General features: G+C 31.6%; 3 protein-coding genes across 4 annotated transcripts in view; 1 reads left to right on the top strand and 2 right to left on the bottom strand.

The window, feature by feature from the left end:
- Positions 1 to 4,570, bottom strand: part of LOC101512519 (uncharacterized) — a 9,593-nt gene extending 5,023 nt beyond the window's left edge. The window contains exons 1-4 of one of the 2 annotated variants that reach the window (XM_004496991.4): positions 4,305 to 4,570; positions 4,125 to 4,223; positions 3,959 to 4,043; positions 437 to 506 (exon numbers count right to left, since the gene is read on the bottom strand). In XM_004496991.4, the coding sequence (XP_004497048.1) occupies positions 437 to 506; positions 3,959 to 4,043; positions 4,125 to 4,223; positions 4,305 to 4,406 (356 nt within the window). In that variant the 5' untranslated portion in view covers positions 4,407 to 4,570. The remainder of the gene's footprint in view (positions 1 to 436; positions 507 to 3,958; positions 4,044 to 4,124; positions 4,224 to 4,304) is intronic. The other variant, XM_004496992.4, reaches the window with a different exon arrangement.
- A 6,938-nt stretch (positions 4,571 to 11,508) lies between these two features.
- On the top strand, positions 11,509 to 14,377 carry LOC101511875 (receptor protein kinase-like protein ZAR1). The gene is made up of 2 exons (XM_004496989.4): positions 11,509 to 13,123; positions 13,446 to 14,377. Exons 1-2 carry the CDS (start codon positions 11,644 to 11,646, stop codon positions 14,099 to 14,101), a joined length of 2,136 nt encoding a protein of 711 aa, XP_004497046.1. The 5' UTR covers positions 11,509 to 11,643; the 3' UTR covers positions 14,102 to 14,377.
- A 3,865-nt stretch (positions 14,378 to 18,242) lies between these two features.
- On the bottom strand, positions 18,243 to 20,698 carry LOC101511547 (auxin-responsive protein IAA32). Its single transcript, XM_004496988.3, has 4 exons — positions 20,497 to 20,698; positions 19,878 to 20,102; positions 18,502 to 18,610; positions 18,243 to 18,393 (listed from the first exon to the last, which is right to left on the bottom strand). Exons 1-4 carry the CDS (start codon positions 20,642 to 20,644, stop codon positions 18,312 to 18,314), a joined length of 564 nt encoding a protein of 187 aa, XP_004497045.1. The 5' UTR covers positions 20,645 to 20,698; the 3' UTR covers positions 18,243 to 18,311.
- Between the last annotated feature and the right edge of the window lie 787 nt (positions 20,699 to 21,485).

Genomic DNA, 21,485 nt, shown 5'->3' with positions numbered 1-21,485 from the left:
GTTCAGCAGTTTCTTTTCTTTTTTGCTTTCCAACAAATTTGATCTACAAACTCCGGCACACTATAATTTAACCTAGCCTTGTTCTCATCAGTCATCACAAATAAGATTCACCTATTGCAATTCCTAGGACAATTTCACGATGTGATGGCATAATAATTTTACAGAACTGAATGTGAAATTATTGCCATAAACAGGAAAAGAACTCTAAGGTGTACTCAAGGTATAACATGATCAAACATAATACAAAATCCCCAATGGCAGTAACCCTATGAGATGGAAACAAATATACACTATCACATTAATGCAATGTACAGTCTCTTCTGAAGTTAAGCATATGAGAAAACCAGTGAAAAGCATAAAAATACACCGAAACTAAATAAGGCAAGGTTCATTAACCACTTTTGAGTTTTGAAGATAGAGTAAATTTAAAGAATACCTATGTTCTCCGTGTTTCGGACGACCACTAGCCAATGAACCGGTGAAACCCACACCAACAACTGGGGATCCTGATCAACAAATAAACACGTACCACATAAGTTCATGTTGCTGTATTTTACACAACATACACACACATAAGTATTGCAATTCATTAATCCAAATTGCAAAATCATTTCTAAGTTTAGACAATCAAGGATAGTTTCCCGCTCCCACTGTTGATGAATTATACGGTGCGAAGTTCTTTTCCAAGTTGGAACTTCGCACCAGTTACCACCAGATTTCGATGAACCCGGTTGATCGCCATAAGACGACTTTTCGTACTCATCAGGGACATTATGAATAGCTCGTTATGCCTTTTGGGCTTTCCAACGCCCCTGCCTCGATTCGGTGCTTGATGAATGAGGTCTTTCAATTTTCAATTTGCTCTCTGAAAATATGTCCTTGTTTTCTTTGATGACATATTAATCTATAGTCCCACTTGGTTAAGTCATCTTGAGCATTTGGAAACTGTCTTGCACACACTTAGACAACAGGTTCTGTTTGTAAAATTGTCCAAGTGTTCTTTTGGCTTGTTGGAAGTAGATTACTTGGGTCATACTGTGTCGGGAAGTGGAGTGTCCATGGATAAGGGCAAAGTTCAGGCTGTCTTGGATTAGCCAGCTCCACGTAATGTGAAACAATTAAGGGGTTTTCTTGGTCTCACGAGCTACTATTGTAGGTTCATTAAGTCCTACTCTTTCATTGCTTTGCCTTTGACCAATTTACTGAAAAAATATAGCTTTCTTTGGGATGAGGCTACCAATACTGCATTTCTCAATCTGAAGCATGCTGTATCTAGTGCCCCGGTTCTGGCTTTACCGGATTTCACTCAACCCTTCATTTTGGAAACGGAAGCCTCTGGCACGGGCGCGTGGGCGCAGTCCTCAGCCAAGTGGGTCATCCCATAGCTTTCTTTTCCAAGAAGCTCGGCCCTATAGCTCAACGCCAGTTGGCTTATTTGCGGGAATTTCGAGCTATTACAGATGCTTTAGCTAAGTTCAGCATTATCTATTGGGGCACAAGTTCATCATGTGCACCGACCAAAAGAGCCTCAAATCCTTGTTAGAACAAACACTCTGATAGAAAACAGAATTTTATTAACTTGAATTGACGAGCTCTGAAGCTCTTACAATGCTGGAAATATGAAAATGAAGAAAAAGAAATAAACCAGAGCTCTAAGAACTCCTAAACCAGAGCAGAATTGCTCCTAACCAGAGAAAGAATTCCCTTAATTGTTTCTTAGAATATTTTCTGAATGTCTCTCCTCTTCCTATTCCCTCATTCTTATAACATAAAATAAATGACATTATTAATTAGCTTTTATTCCTTTCATTCATCCTTCTTGAAACTGAATGTCTTTCTCACTTCCCCCTCTTTAATGGAATATCTGTAGAATAAGAGACATTGTTACTAGCATTTATTCCTCCCATCCATCATTCAACAAATTGAATGTGTGTGAAGTGTGTGACTTGGTTGAGTGGACCCCACTATTTGGGCCCTCATTTCTCTTAATTTGCCGTGTTCTATCACACTCCAAACCCATGAGCAACAGGCATGGCTACATAAGTTCATAGCTTTTATCTTACAATTGAATACAAACCCGGTAAAGAGAAATTACCTGCCGATGCGCTCTCTCGAGTGTGCTTGACGACGTGGTCAGAACCTCGCTCTCAGTTTTTAACTGATTTAAGTCAAGCATTACTGCAAGACCCTCAGCTTACTGCTTTAATGCAACAGAACTATGATCCTTGCTACACCACCAAGGATGGCTTACTCTTTTGGAGGGATCGATTTGTCATCCCACCAGCCAGCCCATTGATCAACGATATCCTGGTTGAATTTCACTCTTCACCAGTGGGGGGACACTCGGGTTTCACTCGTACACTAGCTCGCATAACCTCACAGTTTTATTAGAAGAACGTGAGGCGTGATATCAAGATTTTTATTCAACAGTGTACTGTTTGTCAACAGGCCAAGACCCCACCTTCTCTACCTGCAGGTTTACTAAGACCTTTACCAATCCCTACACAGGTTTGGGAAGATATGCAATGGATTTTATTATGGGCTTACCTAATTCCAATGGTTTAACGGTCATTATGGTGGTGGTGGACCATCTTACAAAATTTGGTCATTTTTTCCCTCTCAAGTCTGACTATGACAGCAAGAAGATTGCTGAAGTTTTCGTGCATAATATAGTCAAGCTCCATGGCATGCCATTGTCCGTTGTGTCAGATCATGATAAAGTTTTCACAAGTAACTTTTGGAAACAGTTATTTAAGCTGCATGGTACCACTCTTGCCATGAGTTCTGCGTACCATCCGCAATCCGACGGTCAGTCTGAAGCCCTCAACAAGTGCCTTGAAATGTACCTTCAGTGTCTGACCTTCCAGGCCCCAAGCCAATGGGCCAAGGCTCTGCATTGGGCAGAGTTTTGGTATTATACTCCATATCACATCAGTGCAGCAATGACACCCTTTAGGCTCTTTACAGACGCGACCCACCTGCTCTCATTCACTCCAAAGGTGGCTCTGATGATCATCCTGATTACTCAACTGATACAGCGTGAGACACTGTTACAGCATCTGCAAGCTATGAAGTTCCATGCTGATAAAAAGCGTCAGCATTTTGTGTTTGATATTGGTGATCAAGCGTTGGTAAACTACAGCTGTGTAGCCAGTCCTCTGCCGCGTTTCTTAAGCACCAAAAGTTGGGACTCTACTACTTTGGATCATTCCTAATTGTGGCAAAGATTGGCTTTGTGGCATACAAATTGGAGCTTCCGGCTACTGCAAAAATCCATCTGGTGTTCCACATTTCTCAGTTGAAAGCATTCCATGGCCCTACAACCACTCATTACCTTCCTTTGCCGCTTACCACTTCGGAATTAGGCCCTATCTTGCAACCTGAAGCAATTCTTGATTCCAGGATCATTCTTAAAGGGACAGCTGCTTTTAACCTTGAGGACGAAGTTACTGTTAATGGGGGGAGAATTGCAAGACCTCCAAGGATGGAAAGGGGCCCACAAAATGTTGAGTCAGCAGCTGAGCGAATCAAATTGGTTACAGATTCGGAATTTGTGGAAGCAAGGCGTAGCCCCAGAAACAAAGTTCCTAGCACTAGATTGAAGGACTATAAGACTAGGAGAGAATGAAGAGAAGGGTGTGAATGATTTGAGTACAATTTCCCTTTCCCTTTCTGGACCCCTGTGAGTGGATACTTCTCTTGTGAGAAGATTCTATCTTTTACTTTCATTTTAATCATTGATCACTATTTGTTTCACCTTAGTTTTGTTCTAGGTGTGGAATTTATTTCCCTTTGACATTATAATAATACAGTGATCTTCTTCATCCAACTTACGGTCATAACACAAGTCAAAGCATTCATCATTTTGCACAACACTTAAATTTGTACATATCAATATACAATAACAAAGCCATAAATGAGACTAACAAATGCAGGATTTTAATTTGGATTAGTGAACCTGGCTTGGAGAGCTTAAGCGCACGATTATAAGCCAATAAAGCCATATCTTCAGCAGTCTGTTGACTACAAAATTGTGATGGAATCTGCAGGAACAAAACAAATCAATAAAAAAAAGTATAAACACAAGTAAAAATGGATTTATGTAGTGATGAAAAGGAAAGAACCTTGCCAAATAACTGGATCATAGACATCCTGGAGTAAGGAACAACAGCTTCAAGCACAGTATTTGAAGCACCGGGAACAGATAGCAATAAACCTATAACCTAATGATCATCTTCAATTGCAACGCGTGCATCGAAAAAACACAGAGAGAGAAAGAGAGAGGGAGAGGAGGGGAAGAAAACCTGAGAAGCTCCACCGGCAAGATAGAGAACGGCTTGATATGGAGAGGAGTGAATGGCTTCTACGACGGTTCGGATGAAAGCTTCCGTCATTCTCTCCATCATCGTTCGTCTCTCATCTCCTTCTTCCCGTTAAAAGATAACGGCCTCGTTGTCATGTCGTTTTTCACACCCCCTCACTGAATGCAATATAATATTCTTCTACGACAATCTCCATTGCCATTTGCCAATTCACAACGTTTTGACCAAAGGACACTATTACCCCCACTAATCACGATTCCATTCTTATCATTTATTTATCGAATAATTCTTGAACTCTATTAGGATACACACACATAAAAATTATAAAAAAATAATATAATTGATTAAATAATATAATTTTAAAATGATTAAAAAATATATAAATAATATGTCTAAATTCATTTGTCCATACAAAATTTATTTCATGTAAGTTTTTTTTCTTCAGTTTAAATCATATAAGTTCAATTTAATTTTAAAAGCATCTATACAATTAGTTGCGGTTAAAAAAGTAAGGTTACGTAACAAATAGATGATTAATTTGACAGCTTGACATAAAAAAATTAAATAATTAAAATATGAAATTAAGTAATTAAATTGATTAAAAATAAATGAAGAAAAGTTAAATGTGTGTTATGTTTTAGTCTCTCCATTTAAAATCAAAAATAGGTTTGGGAATTGTGGTTCTTTCTTCCTTTCTCTATTATTGAATCACCATTATTGTATCACTATTATTTTCGAATCTTCATCTACTTCTTATCTCCGTGTAACAAACTCAACTCGTTTTCAATTGTCTGAATGTGGGTGTAGGAAAACAATGTGTATATTCATCTTTAATACTGATGATAAAAATCTTAAACGGCAATTTTGGAGTTGTCCTTATTGAGATGTGAGTTTTAAGTATGTTATTCTTATGTTTATTCTTTGTAGTTAAAGTTTACATTTATTAAGTTTAATGTTTAATTTTTTTTTAACCCCTTGTAGTTGTCAATTTGTGTTGGTTATAGGATGATGGTGATTCAAAAATAGTGATTTGATGTTGGTGATCTGATAATGGTGATGCAATGATATAGAAATAGTGATGCAATGATATAGAAATGATGAGAGAATTGTAATCCCCTAACATATTTTTGATTGTTGATGGAGGAAAAAAAACATAATACATTTAATCTTTCTTTATTTATTTTTCTACTTAATTACTTAAAAACAAATTTAATTATTTAATTTATTCTTATGTAACGTTAAAATGCAACGTCGCTATTCTATTTATCACATCACTTTTTTTTAATAGCAACTAACAACAGATATTATTTTAAAATGAAATTGAACTTACATAATTAAATAAATAAAAATTTACATGAACGAATCAAATATTTAAACTATAAAAAAATTACACAATTATTCTAAAAAAAATTATTCAATTTAATATATTAAAATAAAATATATGAATCAATTCATTTTGGATTATGCTATTGAATCTTATGTTGGGACCATAAATTTGGTTTTTTTCATCCAAACCTGGTTAGAATGCTTCAACTTTTATATTCTCTTTCTTTAGATTATTTATACAGAAAGGAGCAATAAATAGATATAATTAGGACTTAAAATTAAAAGTTAGATAATCTAGAAGATATGTACTTTAATAAATGAGTTAATAATAAGTTAGTCTTTAAAATTATAAATTAATTAGTCTATTTAGTTATCGAATATTATAAATTGACAAATATATCTCTAAAATAATAAAATATTAATTAAAATAATTCGTCGGTGAAGAACTTTCTTTGATATAATTAGATATAATTTAAAAATGTCAACCCGATATAGTCAAATCAAATCAACTTATTTTTCATATATTTGGTTTAGTTTATATTTTATGAAAAAATATTGCAAATGTAAAACTCATTGTTTTTAATTGAATAAAATTAAAAAATTACATAAATCAGACTAGATTAAATTTATTATTTCATCTATCTTATAGTATTCGTAATAATTTTTTTCTCAAATTATATGTCTATTTATATTAATAATAGAATATTAATTATTTTTTATTAATATATTCTTATTTGTATCTCAAACCATCTATCTATTTCACTAATAAGTAATAACTAATGTAATATGGATATTTTAAGTAAATAAAATTTATCTTATTATTGAAATTAAAATAAGGTTTAAATATTTGATTTGACTATATAAATTCGCATCTTTTTTATTTTAGTCGATGTAAGTCTGTTTTTATTTTAATTTAAACTATGTACGTTCAATTTAGTTTTAAAATCATCAATATCAGTTTTAAAATCATCAATATCGTTAATTGTTAAAAAAAAAATTGACAAACAAAGTAGTGATGTGGTAGGGGAATAAATTAAATAATTAATAAAATGAAATTAAGTAATCAAATTGATTAAAAAATAAATGGAAAAAATAAATGAAGAAAAGTTGAATGTGTTATGTTTTAGTCCCTCCATCCAATATCATAAATAATTTTGGAGATTATGGTTATCTCCTCGTTTCTCTGTCATCGCATCACCACGCTTAATAAATATAAACTATAACTACAAATAATAAATATACAAAATAACATATTTAAGAAAAATTACCCACATCCCAATGAGAACATCTCCAAAATTTTCGTTTAGGATTTCCGTCAATGTTAAAGATTAATATATTCATCGTTTTCCTACATCCACATTAAGGCAACTGAAAACGAGTTGAGTTTGCAACTGAAAATGAGTTCAGCTTATCGTAGACGAAGATGACGTTGTGGTTGAACGAATAAGAAGGGGTTGAAGATTGAAGATGATGGTGAAGTAACAATGTCAATTAAAAAGGAAAGGGTTTGAATTGTAATTGTCCTTTTTTAAATTTTTTTGTTAAAATTCAAAATATTTAACTCAAGATTGATTTTGGTTATAAACGAAAAACGTTATTAGTTAGTGAAAATACACAATTTTAACTTATCTATATAAAAAGTACTAACTTTTTACCTATAAATGATTTCCACAAACAACCTTTCAATCTTTCAGAAGGGATTTTTACACATTACTTTTTAAACATAAAATAATTTTTACAAATTACTCAAACTATTTCAACAATATGGTCTTGAATTACAAAATGATGATTTTGAAAAATTGGTAGAATTTGAGTATGCTCAACTCATATTTGAGAATAGATTATATGATTTAGAACTGAGTGAAATTGATTATAATATCAAGTTAAGAACATAACTGAAACTTTGAAATGATTGAGAAACTCAAGAGAATTCGAATATAGTTGTATGAGTGATGTATTTGAAGTTTTGATATGTTCTTCATCTTGAGGCTTATTTTATAGACTTCAATAAGGCTAATGACAGCTCATTTGGTCGTCGAGAATGGCCTAGCTGTCACGTGTTAGTAAGTGGATAAGATCAGCCATAAAGTAAGAATGTTCTTGAGGTGTGCTGACTTTTAATCTTAGCTTGACAGTTGTTTAAAGTGATCATATCCGTTGTATCACGTGTGCAAGCTGTTCGAAAGTACAACAAATGTATCATGTCTAGTATGTCAGCTTTGTACTCCATGCTTGCTTAACTTGGAGAATGATCTTGTTTTATGAAGTATATTCTTTTGCCTTTGTCTTTTGGAGTGATTCTTATATTGAATTGGTCCATGTATATTTCTGGTGAAATTCTGGAACGGATTGTAAATCCTGGATCTAATATTTTCTTTAAGAATCTAATCATTCCTGTCATTTTGGAACTATGGAGAACGTTTTCCGTTTTACAGAATTATGTCTATAACGTTCTTTGTTTTTCTAAATTAGCTTGCTTCATTTTAATATGATATGTTTTGTAATGTTTGGTACCTATATTTGATTAACATACTCAAACACATATATTAAATACCAAAATATTTAGAATCATAATTATAAGTCTTAATTGAGTTTTGTTTAGTTATCATCCAAATATTAATTTGAGATTTTGTCTCAAACATATGGTGATGCGATGATGGTGATTCGAAGATGGTGAATCGGTGATGGTGATTCGAAAATGGAAATTCGATGTTGGTGATATGGTAACGGTGATGCGATGATAAAGAAATAAGAAGAAAACCTAATCCTCAAACTTGTTTATGATAAAACATAAAAACCTTTAACTTTTATTTGTTTATATTTTTTATATTTTTTAATTAATTTTACTATTTAATTTTTAATTTTTTTTGTCACATTAAATATAATTTTTTTAACCGCAACTAACAATACAAATATTATTAAAATTAAATTGAATTTATAAAATTTAAGTTAAAAAGAAAACAAATTTCCAGTGACCGAAAGTGGAAAAAAAACAGTAAAAACAAATCAAATATTTGAATTTTAATATGATAATTAGGCTTATTTGCAGTTTTGTCCCTCTATTTTAGCTGAATCGCGAAAGTAGTCCCCATATTTTGTTTCTCCCCAGTTTTGGTCCTCAAGCAGAATTTTGGTCCAAAACTTCATGAAATTTTATTTTTTTTACATTTATTTAAGTCACATCATGCCCCAAGATCTCATTTTTAACAATTGTACCTGAAATATATGATCATAAATGGTGTAATACGACTTAAAAAAATGAAATTTCATCAAATTTTAGACCAAAATTATGTTTGGGGACCAAAACTGGGGAGAAATAAAATGGAAGAACTACTTTCGCGATTCAATTAAAATAAGGGGACCAAAACTACAATTAAACCTAATAATTATTTAACAATCGTGCATAACCTAATAAAGGAAAGACTTATGAGACGGATATAATATTTTTAATTAACTCATTATTTTTCCAAGTGCCTAACCAAATAAACTCTTTACAGTTACACCATGTGGGAAAGGATCTATATCTTCTACATTGTGTAGTACTATAGTTTAGTCAATGTAGGTGTAGACCAGTGCACTCCAATTCCAACGTTAACATGGGGTACCCCGCAGCCTCTTGCCTCTGGTTTCACGAACATTTTAATTTAAGGAGCCTCACAATCACATGCCAATTTTTTCTTTATTTTATAAGTTTCCTTTTACCTTAAATATATTTTATCTTTTTACTCGTAATTTATATAATATGATATATATGCCAATATTTAATGAGTTAAATGATGTGGTAATATATCAGTGGACTGAAACATAGGTTCCTTTTGAGAATAAAAAAAAAATATAAACATATATAAAATAATATTTTTATTATTATGAAAAAGAAATTAAAAAGAAAAAGGGAGACAAATATGTATAAAAAAAATCAGGGATGAGAGTGCAGAGCTGTTGGTTAATGATTATAGCCATCCATAAGATATATATGTCTCTCTAACGGTTAAGAACTTAAAGAGAATGATTATAACAGATGGTGTTATGGTCTCCCACTTACTACGGATTATGATTCTATAAGTTCATCGATTTATTTTAAATAATATAATAAATAATATTAATTATTGATAAGTAAATTAATAATGATATTATATTTATATATAATGAATTATTGATTAATTTTTTTTTTTTTATTTTTTTTTAAAGGAGTTAAATTTTTCCAAATACTTCTTACGTTTAACAACTATAGTTATTTTAATATAAATGTTATTTTTAAATATTATAATTTTAATTTTCTTTTTAAATATAACTTTAAATGTGTTGCCATCTTTCAAAATAATAATTCTAATTCACATTTACAACAGTGAAAAACAGATTAATACTGTAATCGATGAAAAATGAATTGAGAAAATGATTAATTGCATTTTTATTTATTTTTAGTATATATATAAAAAAATTAACGACTTTTATTTTGAAATAAATGAAAGGACTATTATTGTTGCCTAATAAAGTTTGACAAACGGCATGTACAAGTACAAGATGCCCAGCACACATAAATTTAGTTAGTACCTGAATTTATTAATGGATTAGAGAGAATATAATAGATAGTACTTTAAAGTTGTTAGATGATTAATAACTTGACAAAAATGGTAAGCTATGTATTTTTGACATTTTTTTTAATTAATTGACGTTTCTAAAGTTTTATATATGTCGCGATAAAATGTGTTTATTGTGCGAGCAAAATTAATTTTGTTAAAAAGTTTTTTTAGTCAAATAAATAGTATTAAAGAGCATCACTCTTGTCATTCATTTTATTTAAGTTGAATACAAAATTATTCATATTTAAATAAAAAGATAAATAGTTGATTTAAGTGTAAAATCAATTATAAAAACAAATGTTTGAAATATATATTTATGTTAGAATTAATTGTGAAAACAAAATAAATTATACTTAAACACACTTAAACAAGTGTATATTTAATTATGTAGTGATAAAAAAATAATTTTAATAAATTGATTTTGTAAATTTAATTTTAAACAAATTGAATATAAAGTAGATTATATTTTTATATATTTACATAATGTCACATAAACAATAAATTTGAGTTTTGAGTCAAAATGTACTAAATATATTTAACACATTAATTTATTTAATTTCAAAGAAAAATCACTTTAAACTTTTGTCCTAAAATAATTGACAAAATTGTAAAATATATTTGTCTCAAAATAGTTGATCATTTTAAACTATAATGTATTTTTTTTCTTTTTAATTATACTCTTTAATTAATATTATTTAATTATTATAATATATTTATCTGATCATTACTATAAATAAAAAACAATTAATTTTGAATTATTTAATATTATTACTAATATATTCTTTATTTATTTTAAAATATTTAATATTGATAGTTAAATGTTTAACATTAAAAAGAGACAGTTTAATACATTTAATTTATATTTTATAAAAATCTAAAAAAATTAATTATAATTAACTACATTTTTTAATACATATAAAAATTAAAATGAATATTTTACATACATTTACAATATTAATAATTTTATAAAATTAATATTATCTTTATTATTTATATATATTTTTAATATACATATAAAGATAAAATAATATAATTATTTTAAAACGAAAATAGAATCTTATAGAAAAAAATATGGCGAGAAATTATTAAATTAAGAAGGTTACTCGTGTCGCGCGTGAGTGAGTGAGTTGTGTTTCTCTCTCTTCTCTCTCCACTTTTCTCATTCTCAATCACACACACACACACACACTACACTACACTACACTTTCTAGTTTCTACTATTTATCGTCTCTCCGAAACCGAGGTCTCTCTTTCCCATTCTTCCACACAACACTTTTACTGTTATCACCTTTTCTCTCTCTCCTCAACACATTTCATTCTCTTTCTTTCTCAATCAAACCCACCTAAGCTCATTTCCTCACTAATCTTCATCTTTTCCATTTTTTGCTTCAACTGTCACACACTTCAACAAAAAAATGTTCCCTTTCCCTTTCATTTTCCTCTTTTTTCTTCTCTGTTGCAACATTCTTTCACCTCTTGTTGTTAATTCTCTAAACTCCGAAGGCTATGTTCTTTTAACACTAAAACAGTTCATCAATGACCCACAAAATTCCATGTCTAACTGGAATTCTTCTGATGAAAATCCATGTTCATGGAATGGAATCACTTGCAAAGACCAAACTGTTGTTTCCATTAGTATCCCAAAAAGGAAACTTCATGGTTCTCTTCCTTCTTCACTAGGATCTCTTTCACAGCTTCGTCATGTTAACTTCAGGAACAATGAACTGTTTGGAACTTTGCCTCAACAGTTATTTCAAGCTCAAGGACTTCAAAGTTTGGTGCTTTATGGGAATTCATTTTCTGGGTCTGTTCCAAATGAGATTCAGAATCTAAGGTACCTTCAAACTCTTGATTTGTCACAGAATTTCTTTAATGGGTCATTGCCTGCTGAAATTGTTCAATGTAAGAGACTTAAAACACTTGTTATCAGTAGAAACAATTTCACTGGCTTTTTGCCTGTTGGGTTTGGTGCTGGTTTGTCTTCTCTTGAAAAATTGGATCTTTCTTTCAATCAATTTAATGGTTCAATTCCTAGTGACATGGGAAATTTGTCTAGTTTGCAAGGAACTGTTGATTTGTCTCATAATCATTTTAGTGGTTTAATCCCTTCTAGCCTTGGAAACTTACCTGAGAAGGTTTATATTGATCTTACTTACAATAATTTAAACGGTCCTATACCTCAAAATGGTGCTTTGATGAATAGAGGACCAACTGCTTTTATTGGTAATCCTGGTTTGTGTGGTCCACCTTTGAAGAATCCATGTGGTTCTGATACTCCTACTAGTTCACCTTCTTCATATCCAAATATTCCTGAGAATCCATCTCATGATGGTGGAATTGGTTCTGTGAAAAGTGAGAAAAACAAAGGGCTGAGTAAAGGTGCTGTTGTTGGCATTGTTGTTGGTGATTTAATTGGAATTTGTCTTTTAGGTTTGTTGTTCTCTTTCTTTTACTCTAGAGTTTGTGGTTTTAACCAGGATCAAGATGATAATGATGTTAACAAAGGAAGGAAAAGAAGGAAAGAATGTTTGTGTTTCAGAAAAGATGAATCTGAGGCTCTATCTGATAATGTTGAACAATATGATCTTGTTCCATTAGATTCCCAAGTGGCCTTTGATTTGGATGAACTTCTTAAGGCTTCAGCTTTTGTTCTTGGTAAGAGTGGAATAGGGATTATGTACAAAGTTGTGCTTGAAGAAGGGCTTGCTTTGGCTGTGAGAAGATTGGGAGAGGGGGGTTCTCAAAGGTTTAAAGAGTTTCAAACAGAAGTAGAAGCTATAGGGAAGTTGAGACATCCAAATATTGCTACTCTTAGAGCTTATTACTGGTCTGTTGATGAGAAGCTTCTCATATATGATTATATTCCAAATGGAAGCCTTGCTACAGCAATTCATGGTATGTTTTTAGTGTATGATTGGTTTCTCTTTTTGCAGGAAGAAAAATTGATTCTAGAAGTGTCAAATTGATTTTGACATGTTTAGATGCTCTCTATTAGAATCAATTTTGGCTCCATAATTGATTTTAACTTGAAGCTAAAATTTGGAGTTTTTCATCTACAAGTGATATTTAGCCTCAAATTTGTACTTGGACAAGTTTTTACATTAATGTATCTAATCATAAATTACTTTACATTCAGCTTATTTTTAGAACGGAACATACCACTCAATCCATATAAACAATTATTGATCTTTTGGTCTTAACCTTTTTATGTCTTCAGGGAAGGCTGGACTTGTCACATTTACACCGCTATCTTGGTCGGACCGATTAAAAATCATGAAAGGAATTGCAAAAGGATTGGTCTATCTTCATGAATTCAGCCCCAAGAAATATGTCCATGGAGATCTAAAGCCAAGTAACATACTTCTTGGACATGACATGACACCCCGCATTTCCGATTTCGGACTAGGACGCCTTGCAAACATCGCCGGAGGTTCCCCGACCTTACAATCGAACCGAGTGGCTGCAGAGAAACTACAAGAAAGACAGAAGAGCTTGTCCACCGAAGTCGGAACTAACATTTTGGGAGATGGTTATCAAGCTCCAGAAGCACTTAAAGTGGTGAAGCCATCACAAAAGTGGGATATTTATTCATATGGTGTGATTTTGTTAGAAATGATCACAGGAAGATTACCAATTGTTCAAGTTGGTAACTCAGAAATGGACCTTGTCCAATGGATACAGTTCTGCATTGAAGAGAAGAAGCCACTCTCAGATGTATTGGATCCTTACTTGGCTGAAGATGCAGATAAAGAGGAAGAGATAATTGCAGTTTTGAAGATTGCAATGGCTTGTGTTAATAGTAGCTCTGAAAAGAGACCTACAATGAGGCATGTACTTGATGCTTTGGATAGATTGTCTGTTTCATCTGATTGAGATGTTTGTTTCAGGGAGGTGTGAATTGTGAATCCAGCTCATTTGGAAAGCTTTTGCTTTTAACCTTTCTTAATGGTTTGAGAATGTCTTCAATCTGCTTGGATTTTCAAGGATTGCTACATGTATTAGTTCTTGTAATTGAACTACTAGTAGATAAAATGCATTTGTTTGAGAAAAAAAAAACACTAATCCTTGACTACTAGAGGAGTGTTAGTGACACAATCTCTATCTAATTGTATTATTTTTAAAATATATGTTGTTGGTATTGGGATTAAATATGTTATTATAGAAAATTAAATGAAATAGTTTGAAAAATATAATTAATTCTTTGATTACATAAAACATTAAAGGTCAGATTACACGTGGTCCCTTAATTTTTTTTACCTTAGTTTCATAACTATTTTTTGTTTTTATTTAGTCTGTTAACTTTACTTTTGTTAGTTAAATTGATTATTTTTGGCTCCTCTTTCTCACACTTTCTAGGACTCAACAAAAAATAATTAGGTGATTAAAGTAAAAGTAAAATAACAAAATAAGAGACTAAATATCTGATATAGCGAAAATCAAATGGAATAGAGAAGGAGTATTAATTAATGATTAATGTTACTCATCTGTCTTTATATTCATTAACACAGAGAGAATGTCAGCAAGTCATCCTGTCTTGTTAGTGAAAAGCTTTAAGTTTGTTATGTCTCACTCTCACTCTCACTCTCACTCTCACACTGCGTCTGTTTCTCTGTCTTGCTTAGTTTGTTGCTTTATAGAACCCGTGATCTTCACTGTTACTATTTTGCATGTTTTACTCTTAAGTGCTGATTTCAACCATTAATGTTTTTATTTATTCTAAAGCATTCAATATCCGACAAAGATTGCCTGCCATCAATATTCACACAGTGCTTTTGGATGTCAAAAATGTTAACAATGAAAAGAGGAAGAAAGAGGAAGAAGAGAAAACAACCACTCTAGGGTTTCATATCATATAATAAACCAAAACTGAAGTTAATAGGGTTACACTGAGTATATATATAAGAAAATAGAATTGTCTAAAATACCCTTACTACTAATATATAATAATATTATCTAACATCTCCCCTCAAACTCACGATGCATTAACATGGAGCATCGAGAGTTTGTCAACTAAAAAAAACGAAAACGTTTAATGGAATGCATCTTTGTGAACAAATCAGCAATCTGTAAAGAAGAAGAGACAAACAGTAGAATAATGATTCTATGCTGAAGATGATGACGAGAGGGGTAACGAGGAGGATCAACAATCGCAGGAGGTGGTTGGACAGCCGGGGGGACAAGAGGGATGTCACCAAAGAAGAAGCAACAATCAAAGAGAAGAACCAAGCCAACAAAAAAATCAAACCGAAAAAGAAGCGATCAAAAAAGGAGCAACAACCATATCAAAATCAACAGATAGGAACCACCAAAGAAGTAGCACCACGAAACCAAATCCAAACAAACCAAGGAGCAACAACCATATCAAAATCAACAGATAGGAACAACCAAAGAAGTAGCACCACGAAACCAAATCCAAACAAACCAAGGAGCAACAACCATATCAAAATCAACAGATAGGAACCACCAAAGAAGTAGCACCACGAAACCAAATCCAAACAAACCAAGGAGCAATAACCATATCAAAATCAACAGATAGGAACCACCAAAGAAGTAGCACCACGAAACCAAATCCAAACAAACCAAGGAGCAATAACCATATCAAAATCAACAGATAGGAACCACCAAAGAAGTAGCACCACGAAACCAAATCCAAACAAACCAAGGAGCAACAACCATATCAAAATCAACAGATAGGAACCACCAAAGAAGTAGCACCACGAAACCAAAACCAAACAAACCAAGGAGCAACAACCATATCAAAATCAACAGATAGGAACCACCAAAGAAGTAGCACCACGAAACCAAAACCAAACAAACCAAACCAAATAGAACCAAACAAAACTAAATCATATCAAACCAAACTAAACAAAGAGAGAAGCAACAAAGCAAATCACTAGAGAGATTAGCAATCAAACAGAAGAAGCAACAGACAGAGCGACGACACAGAAGATCAAATTTTCAGCCTCATCCAAGTATCCAACCCTTCCTAGAAGGTCAATCATACAACCATAATGCTCAATCTGAGGCACAATTCCAAATATCTCCATTTCTTTGAAGCATCTTCTTCCTTCCTCTACCAAACCACAATGGTTGCCAGCAGATAACACACTAGTCATTGTTATCTCATTCGGTTCAAATCCTTCCCGTAACATTGCTGCGAATACTTCTAACGCTTCCTTCGCACAACCATTGACACCATAACCATTTATCAAAGCATTCCAACTAAGCACATTCTTGACAGGCATACAATCAAACATAACAGGCATAACATCAAAAAGCTTCCTGGCCTCACTCATATCCCCACACCTAGCAAACCCAACAATAACAGCAGTCCAAGAAACCAAACTTCTCACAAACATTTCAACCAAAGAAGTCCCAACATACAAATTAACACAAAACCCATTTTTCAAAACAACACAATGAACCTCCAAACCTTCTCTCAAATCCATACAAATAATGAGACAAACACAATCACTGAGACAAAATAAATTAGGGATAACCTGGTGCTGTGCGAGCATGATTTCTCCCCCTACAGACGTCTTTTTACCGATCCGACCGTTGAAGACGAAGACCTGAATGTTGTGAACCTTCTGTCCAAAAATCAGCCAAATCCAACGGTTAACGAATGCGCAATCGATGTTTTTGTGAGACTGATTTAACAAAATCGGGAACAAGGTTACTCTTCTCTTTTCTCTTTTGGTGGTTGCCTTTTCTATCAAAATAGTCTCTCTCTCTTCTCTACGGTAGATCCCAGGATGATAATTCTCAATCATCTCTTCATAACGATCAATCAAAATCCCCCAATAACCATGCAAATAATAATGATTCTCAAAGTAAACTTTACCGCCCATTGTTCTTTTTAGCTCGGTTGGTTAGAGCGTCAAACCCTAATGGCTTGTGGAAAGGTTTATAGAACCCTAATAAATTTTTTTTTTTTTTTATTGATCTACTAAAAATAAACGAAAAGCTACAAAGAAAGGGAAAAGCAGAATTGGGACACGGAAAATCTCACTGAATATTGGAATGTTAGAAAAGATAAACTATAATTATATTCCCTAATTGTTGGGAACTCAACAGCGGAATAGAGGCGAGATCGTTCAATGAGGATCGAAATAGGCTCTAGATACCATGTTAACAATGAAAAGAGGAAGAAAGAGGAAGAAGAGAAAACAACCACTCTAGGGTTTCATATCATATAATAAACCAAAACTGAAGTTAATAGGGTTACACTGAGTATATATATAAGAAAATAGAATTGTCTAGAATTGTCTAAAATACCCTTACTACTAATATATAATAATATTATCTAACAAAAAATTTGAGTTTTTAATATAAAAAAACACAATTTTAATTATTTTAACTATCAAATAAAATATTAAAAATCTAAACTATTTTATTTAAATTTATTAAATTATAAATAAAATCTAAATATAATTTTAAATTAATACTAATATTTTAACCATTTAAAGAAAGGGAGGTGAGAAAGAACGTAAATAAAAGAAAAAAAATGATGTAATTTTATTTAAAAGTAAAAAAAAATTGAATCTGTTCGCACACCCATTCTTCTGTTAATGGGAGGATAATTAGATATTAGTACTTTTGTAGTTTTAAATAGAATTACAGCTCATATAGTTGATGTGTGGAATGAAAAAGATTAATAAAGTGCAACATTTTATTTGTAGGTGATGTAAATATTATAATTTTAGTCTCTACGAATAGGATGCTCTCAAATTTGCAAGTACAATTTCACAAGATTGTTAGAAAGTAGAAGATGGACCACATTAAATTATGCAAGTTGTTGGACTTTGGATGCCCAAACCATGTGGCGCGAATTTAGGGAAATCTCATAATCTTATTACTATTCTTCTTCTGACTTTGACGGATTTTCCTGTGTTTTGTTATTAATTTAACGCCAATGTTAAAATATTTACAATAAATTCCAATTAATAACGATGTCCTGATGCATAAATTCTAATTTGTTACGAATTAATTGAAAGTAACAAAGTCATCCAAATGACGAAGCATCAAAGTCCTTAGATTCATTAATCATTACTCAACATAAAGTCATAAAAACAATTAAATTTTATTTATAACATGAAATGTTAACACTATAGTCTGCATTCTTTCTTGCAATCCTTAACCTTTTCACACATTCTACAAACTCCCTGCTTACAAAACAATACCAAAAAAAAAGTTAAAATTATTTTTCAACTAGTAAATCAGGTAGAATAGAATGTAGAAAAGTGTTAAATTTTAGGGGAATGAATACATACTTCCAAGGGACATCACCAACAGCCCTCCAATTGTCTTCTCTGTCCTTGTAGAATAATGAATACTCTGATCCAGATTGAAACAATCTTGTACCAGAAAGTGACTGGCTACCTGAATGGTACAATAAGTAAAAATACATTTTATCTTATTATAACTCACCATTATCTATTATGCATTATGCGTCAGATAGTCTAAATCGATGTCTAATAACTGATCTTTACACTTGTTAGTAACTATGAATCATACTCAACATTATTATATTAAACAACTTTTAAGAAGTGAGTAGGTCAGGCAAAACTATCTACGTTTCGCTTCAGAGTAATTTTGTAATATGAACCATAATATTTAAATACAAGTTGTATATTGTACGATGTAGACCCTAAGCTTAATATTAACAAAAAAAAAGTATTATAGTTAATAGAATATACAAAACAATTGATATTAAACATGAAAAAGAAAAAAATAGATATAACTTTTGGATTGATCAAATGAGAAATATTGTTATAATAGTAGATATAATGTAGTTTATATACTCAAATCAGAACAACCGATATCTAGAATATTTAGAGTCTACATTGCCATGCAAGATCTTTGCTTGCATTATTTTTTGAATGCCAATTTGGCTAAAAAAAAATAATTTTGACTCTAAATATTGTTGGTGTTCTTGAGAAATCTTCAACAAATATACTTGATTTTTTTTCATTTGATGAAAGTTGTCGATATTGATATCAAAGCATTTGAGAAGTTTTAGGTAATGATAAATTTTTGTTGCAAATATGTTGTTCTTATTACTCATTGTCTTATGGTTTTTTTTTAATCGTCATCATGAGATGATTCCAACTTAAAATTTAAGAGAGAAGGAGAAGAAAATGAATAAATTGTTCAAGAATCAAACGAAAAAGAAAATATAAATTAATTAAATTTCTATAAAAAAATTTCTATGAAAAATTTGAAAAATAGTAGCGAAATAATTATCTTTCTAATACCATAATAGAATTTGAAAAGTATTGATCTTAAGCATATTCAAAAAAAAATATAGATAACTTTTGTATCGATCAAATCATAAAAATTATTACGATAGTAGATATAATGAAGTTTATATACCCAAATTAGAAACAACTAATCTCTAACTAAATAACTTATAACTAATATCTAATTAAAGTAACTAACTTGTAATTAATTTTATATCACTTACTCAATTAACCAAATTATCTGATAAAAAATTCTTTCTTTTATAACAAACAAAAGAGAGAAATGTGATTTACACGTTTTATATTTCAAGGTAAATATGTATAAATTAAATCCTTAAAAATGTATCACCAGTACAAAAATAGAAAGTAACAATGTTTGCAAGTGCATTAATATTGAGAATACTTACCAAACATGTCTTCCAATTGAATAGCTAGACTTGAGTAACCTCCATGGTCAAGAATACAAATTTTCCTACCAATGGAGACCCCATCCATGTTAACCTTCACATAAGCCCATCTCTCATTGCTCTGGACACCCTCTATCTCTTCATCAAAGTTTTCATGGACAGATCTAGAATGTGTTGTGCTTGAATTCTTCACATTAGGCCAATCCATAAGGTCATCATCATACACTGCATCCAAACATAATTTCATTACACTCTCTCTCAAGAGCAAAATTAAATACTCCAAGTTTTTAATTTTTATGTTGCAACAATTTGAACCTTATTGAGTATTTGACAAGACTAATGTAACTAACTCAACCAAATGATTGGATTCAAATGGTTAACGAGTTTCAATTAAGGACAAATTATTTGGATCTAATGTATCAAATCATTTTTACAACTCAAATGAGTCATCCAGGGACACAACATGAGGGTTTGTTTTTGCTAAGGATGTCAACATACAAAATTCATTTAAGATGACTGTGATTGTTTTTTTAGTACAAAAATATCTGAAAAAAACTGTATGAAAAATAACAAAAAGAACTGATTTTTTTTTTAAATTAACAAGGAGATGAACTCATACAGTTAGTAGAAGAATGATAAGCATCATGTTGAACAGTTCCAAGACTAAGACCAAGATCAATTATGCCATCATGATCCTGTTTTTCCTGGTAGAAAACTGAGTGAAAATTTGAAGAGTTCAAAATAAAGCTAGAAGTGTTTGAGTCCATTGGAATAATAATTTAAAAAGTTAAGTTCAAAAGGCCTATGAGTATTCTTTGGTAGACATAATCATTTATTTATAATGACAATATTTGAGTAACTAAATGGAAAGTCCAAAAAAGCACATGGAAGACAAGGAAACCACCTACTCCATTATTAATCATTGAATGCATAAAGCTTATCTTCTGTTACTGTCAACATGGAAGACATGGTAAAAGCAAAACACCACAAGAACAAGGGATGGCCAAATTGATCCTTTACAGAAGTTATTCTGGATCATGCTTCCTAACATTGCTACAAATGCTCAGAGACTTTTTGGACAATTTTCCATTGTGAAAGTAACACAAAAAATATGATGCAGGAGAAGGTAATGCTGTGTACCCTTTTGGCTATACATTTTATCATATAACTGCAGTCTCAGAAATCTAGTAGCAGAAGTTACAGTGTAATTAAGGCATGGATGGTGCATGTACTAAGTCTAGAATTATTATTTCATTGAATCCTTGAATCCACTATACCATAGTCTAACGCAAGTGGTTGGTGCGTAAATGTGAGTTAGAAGTCCTACATTGATTGAGATATCGAACATTGACAATATATAAGTGAAATGTCCATTTCGTGATGGAGCTTATGAAGTGAATATAAGCAATGTGACAAATATAGATAAGGTATAGGCATAAAAGGTGAGTAAGTTTGGAATATCTGTTTGAGTTATCTAATCTTCATATATATGTGACATGACTGCCACTTTCCAAGGGAACACCGATCTGGTCGGATCCCAACATCCCATGCCAAGGAACAATGTTATGTTAGTTATTTCTCGGTAAATTATTTTACACTGACAACAAA

Source organism: Cicer arietinum, chromosome 4 (assembly GCF_000331145.2).
Source record: "Cicer arietinum cultivar CDC Frontier isolate Library 1 chromosome 4, Cicar.CDCFrontier_v2.0, whole genome shotgun sequence".
NCBI classification, from domain to species: Eukaryota; Viridiplantae; Streptophyta; class Magnoliopsida; order Fabales; family Fabaceae; genus Cicer; species Cicer arietinum.
This window is presented reverse-complemented; position numbering and strand designations above follow the sequence as displayed.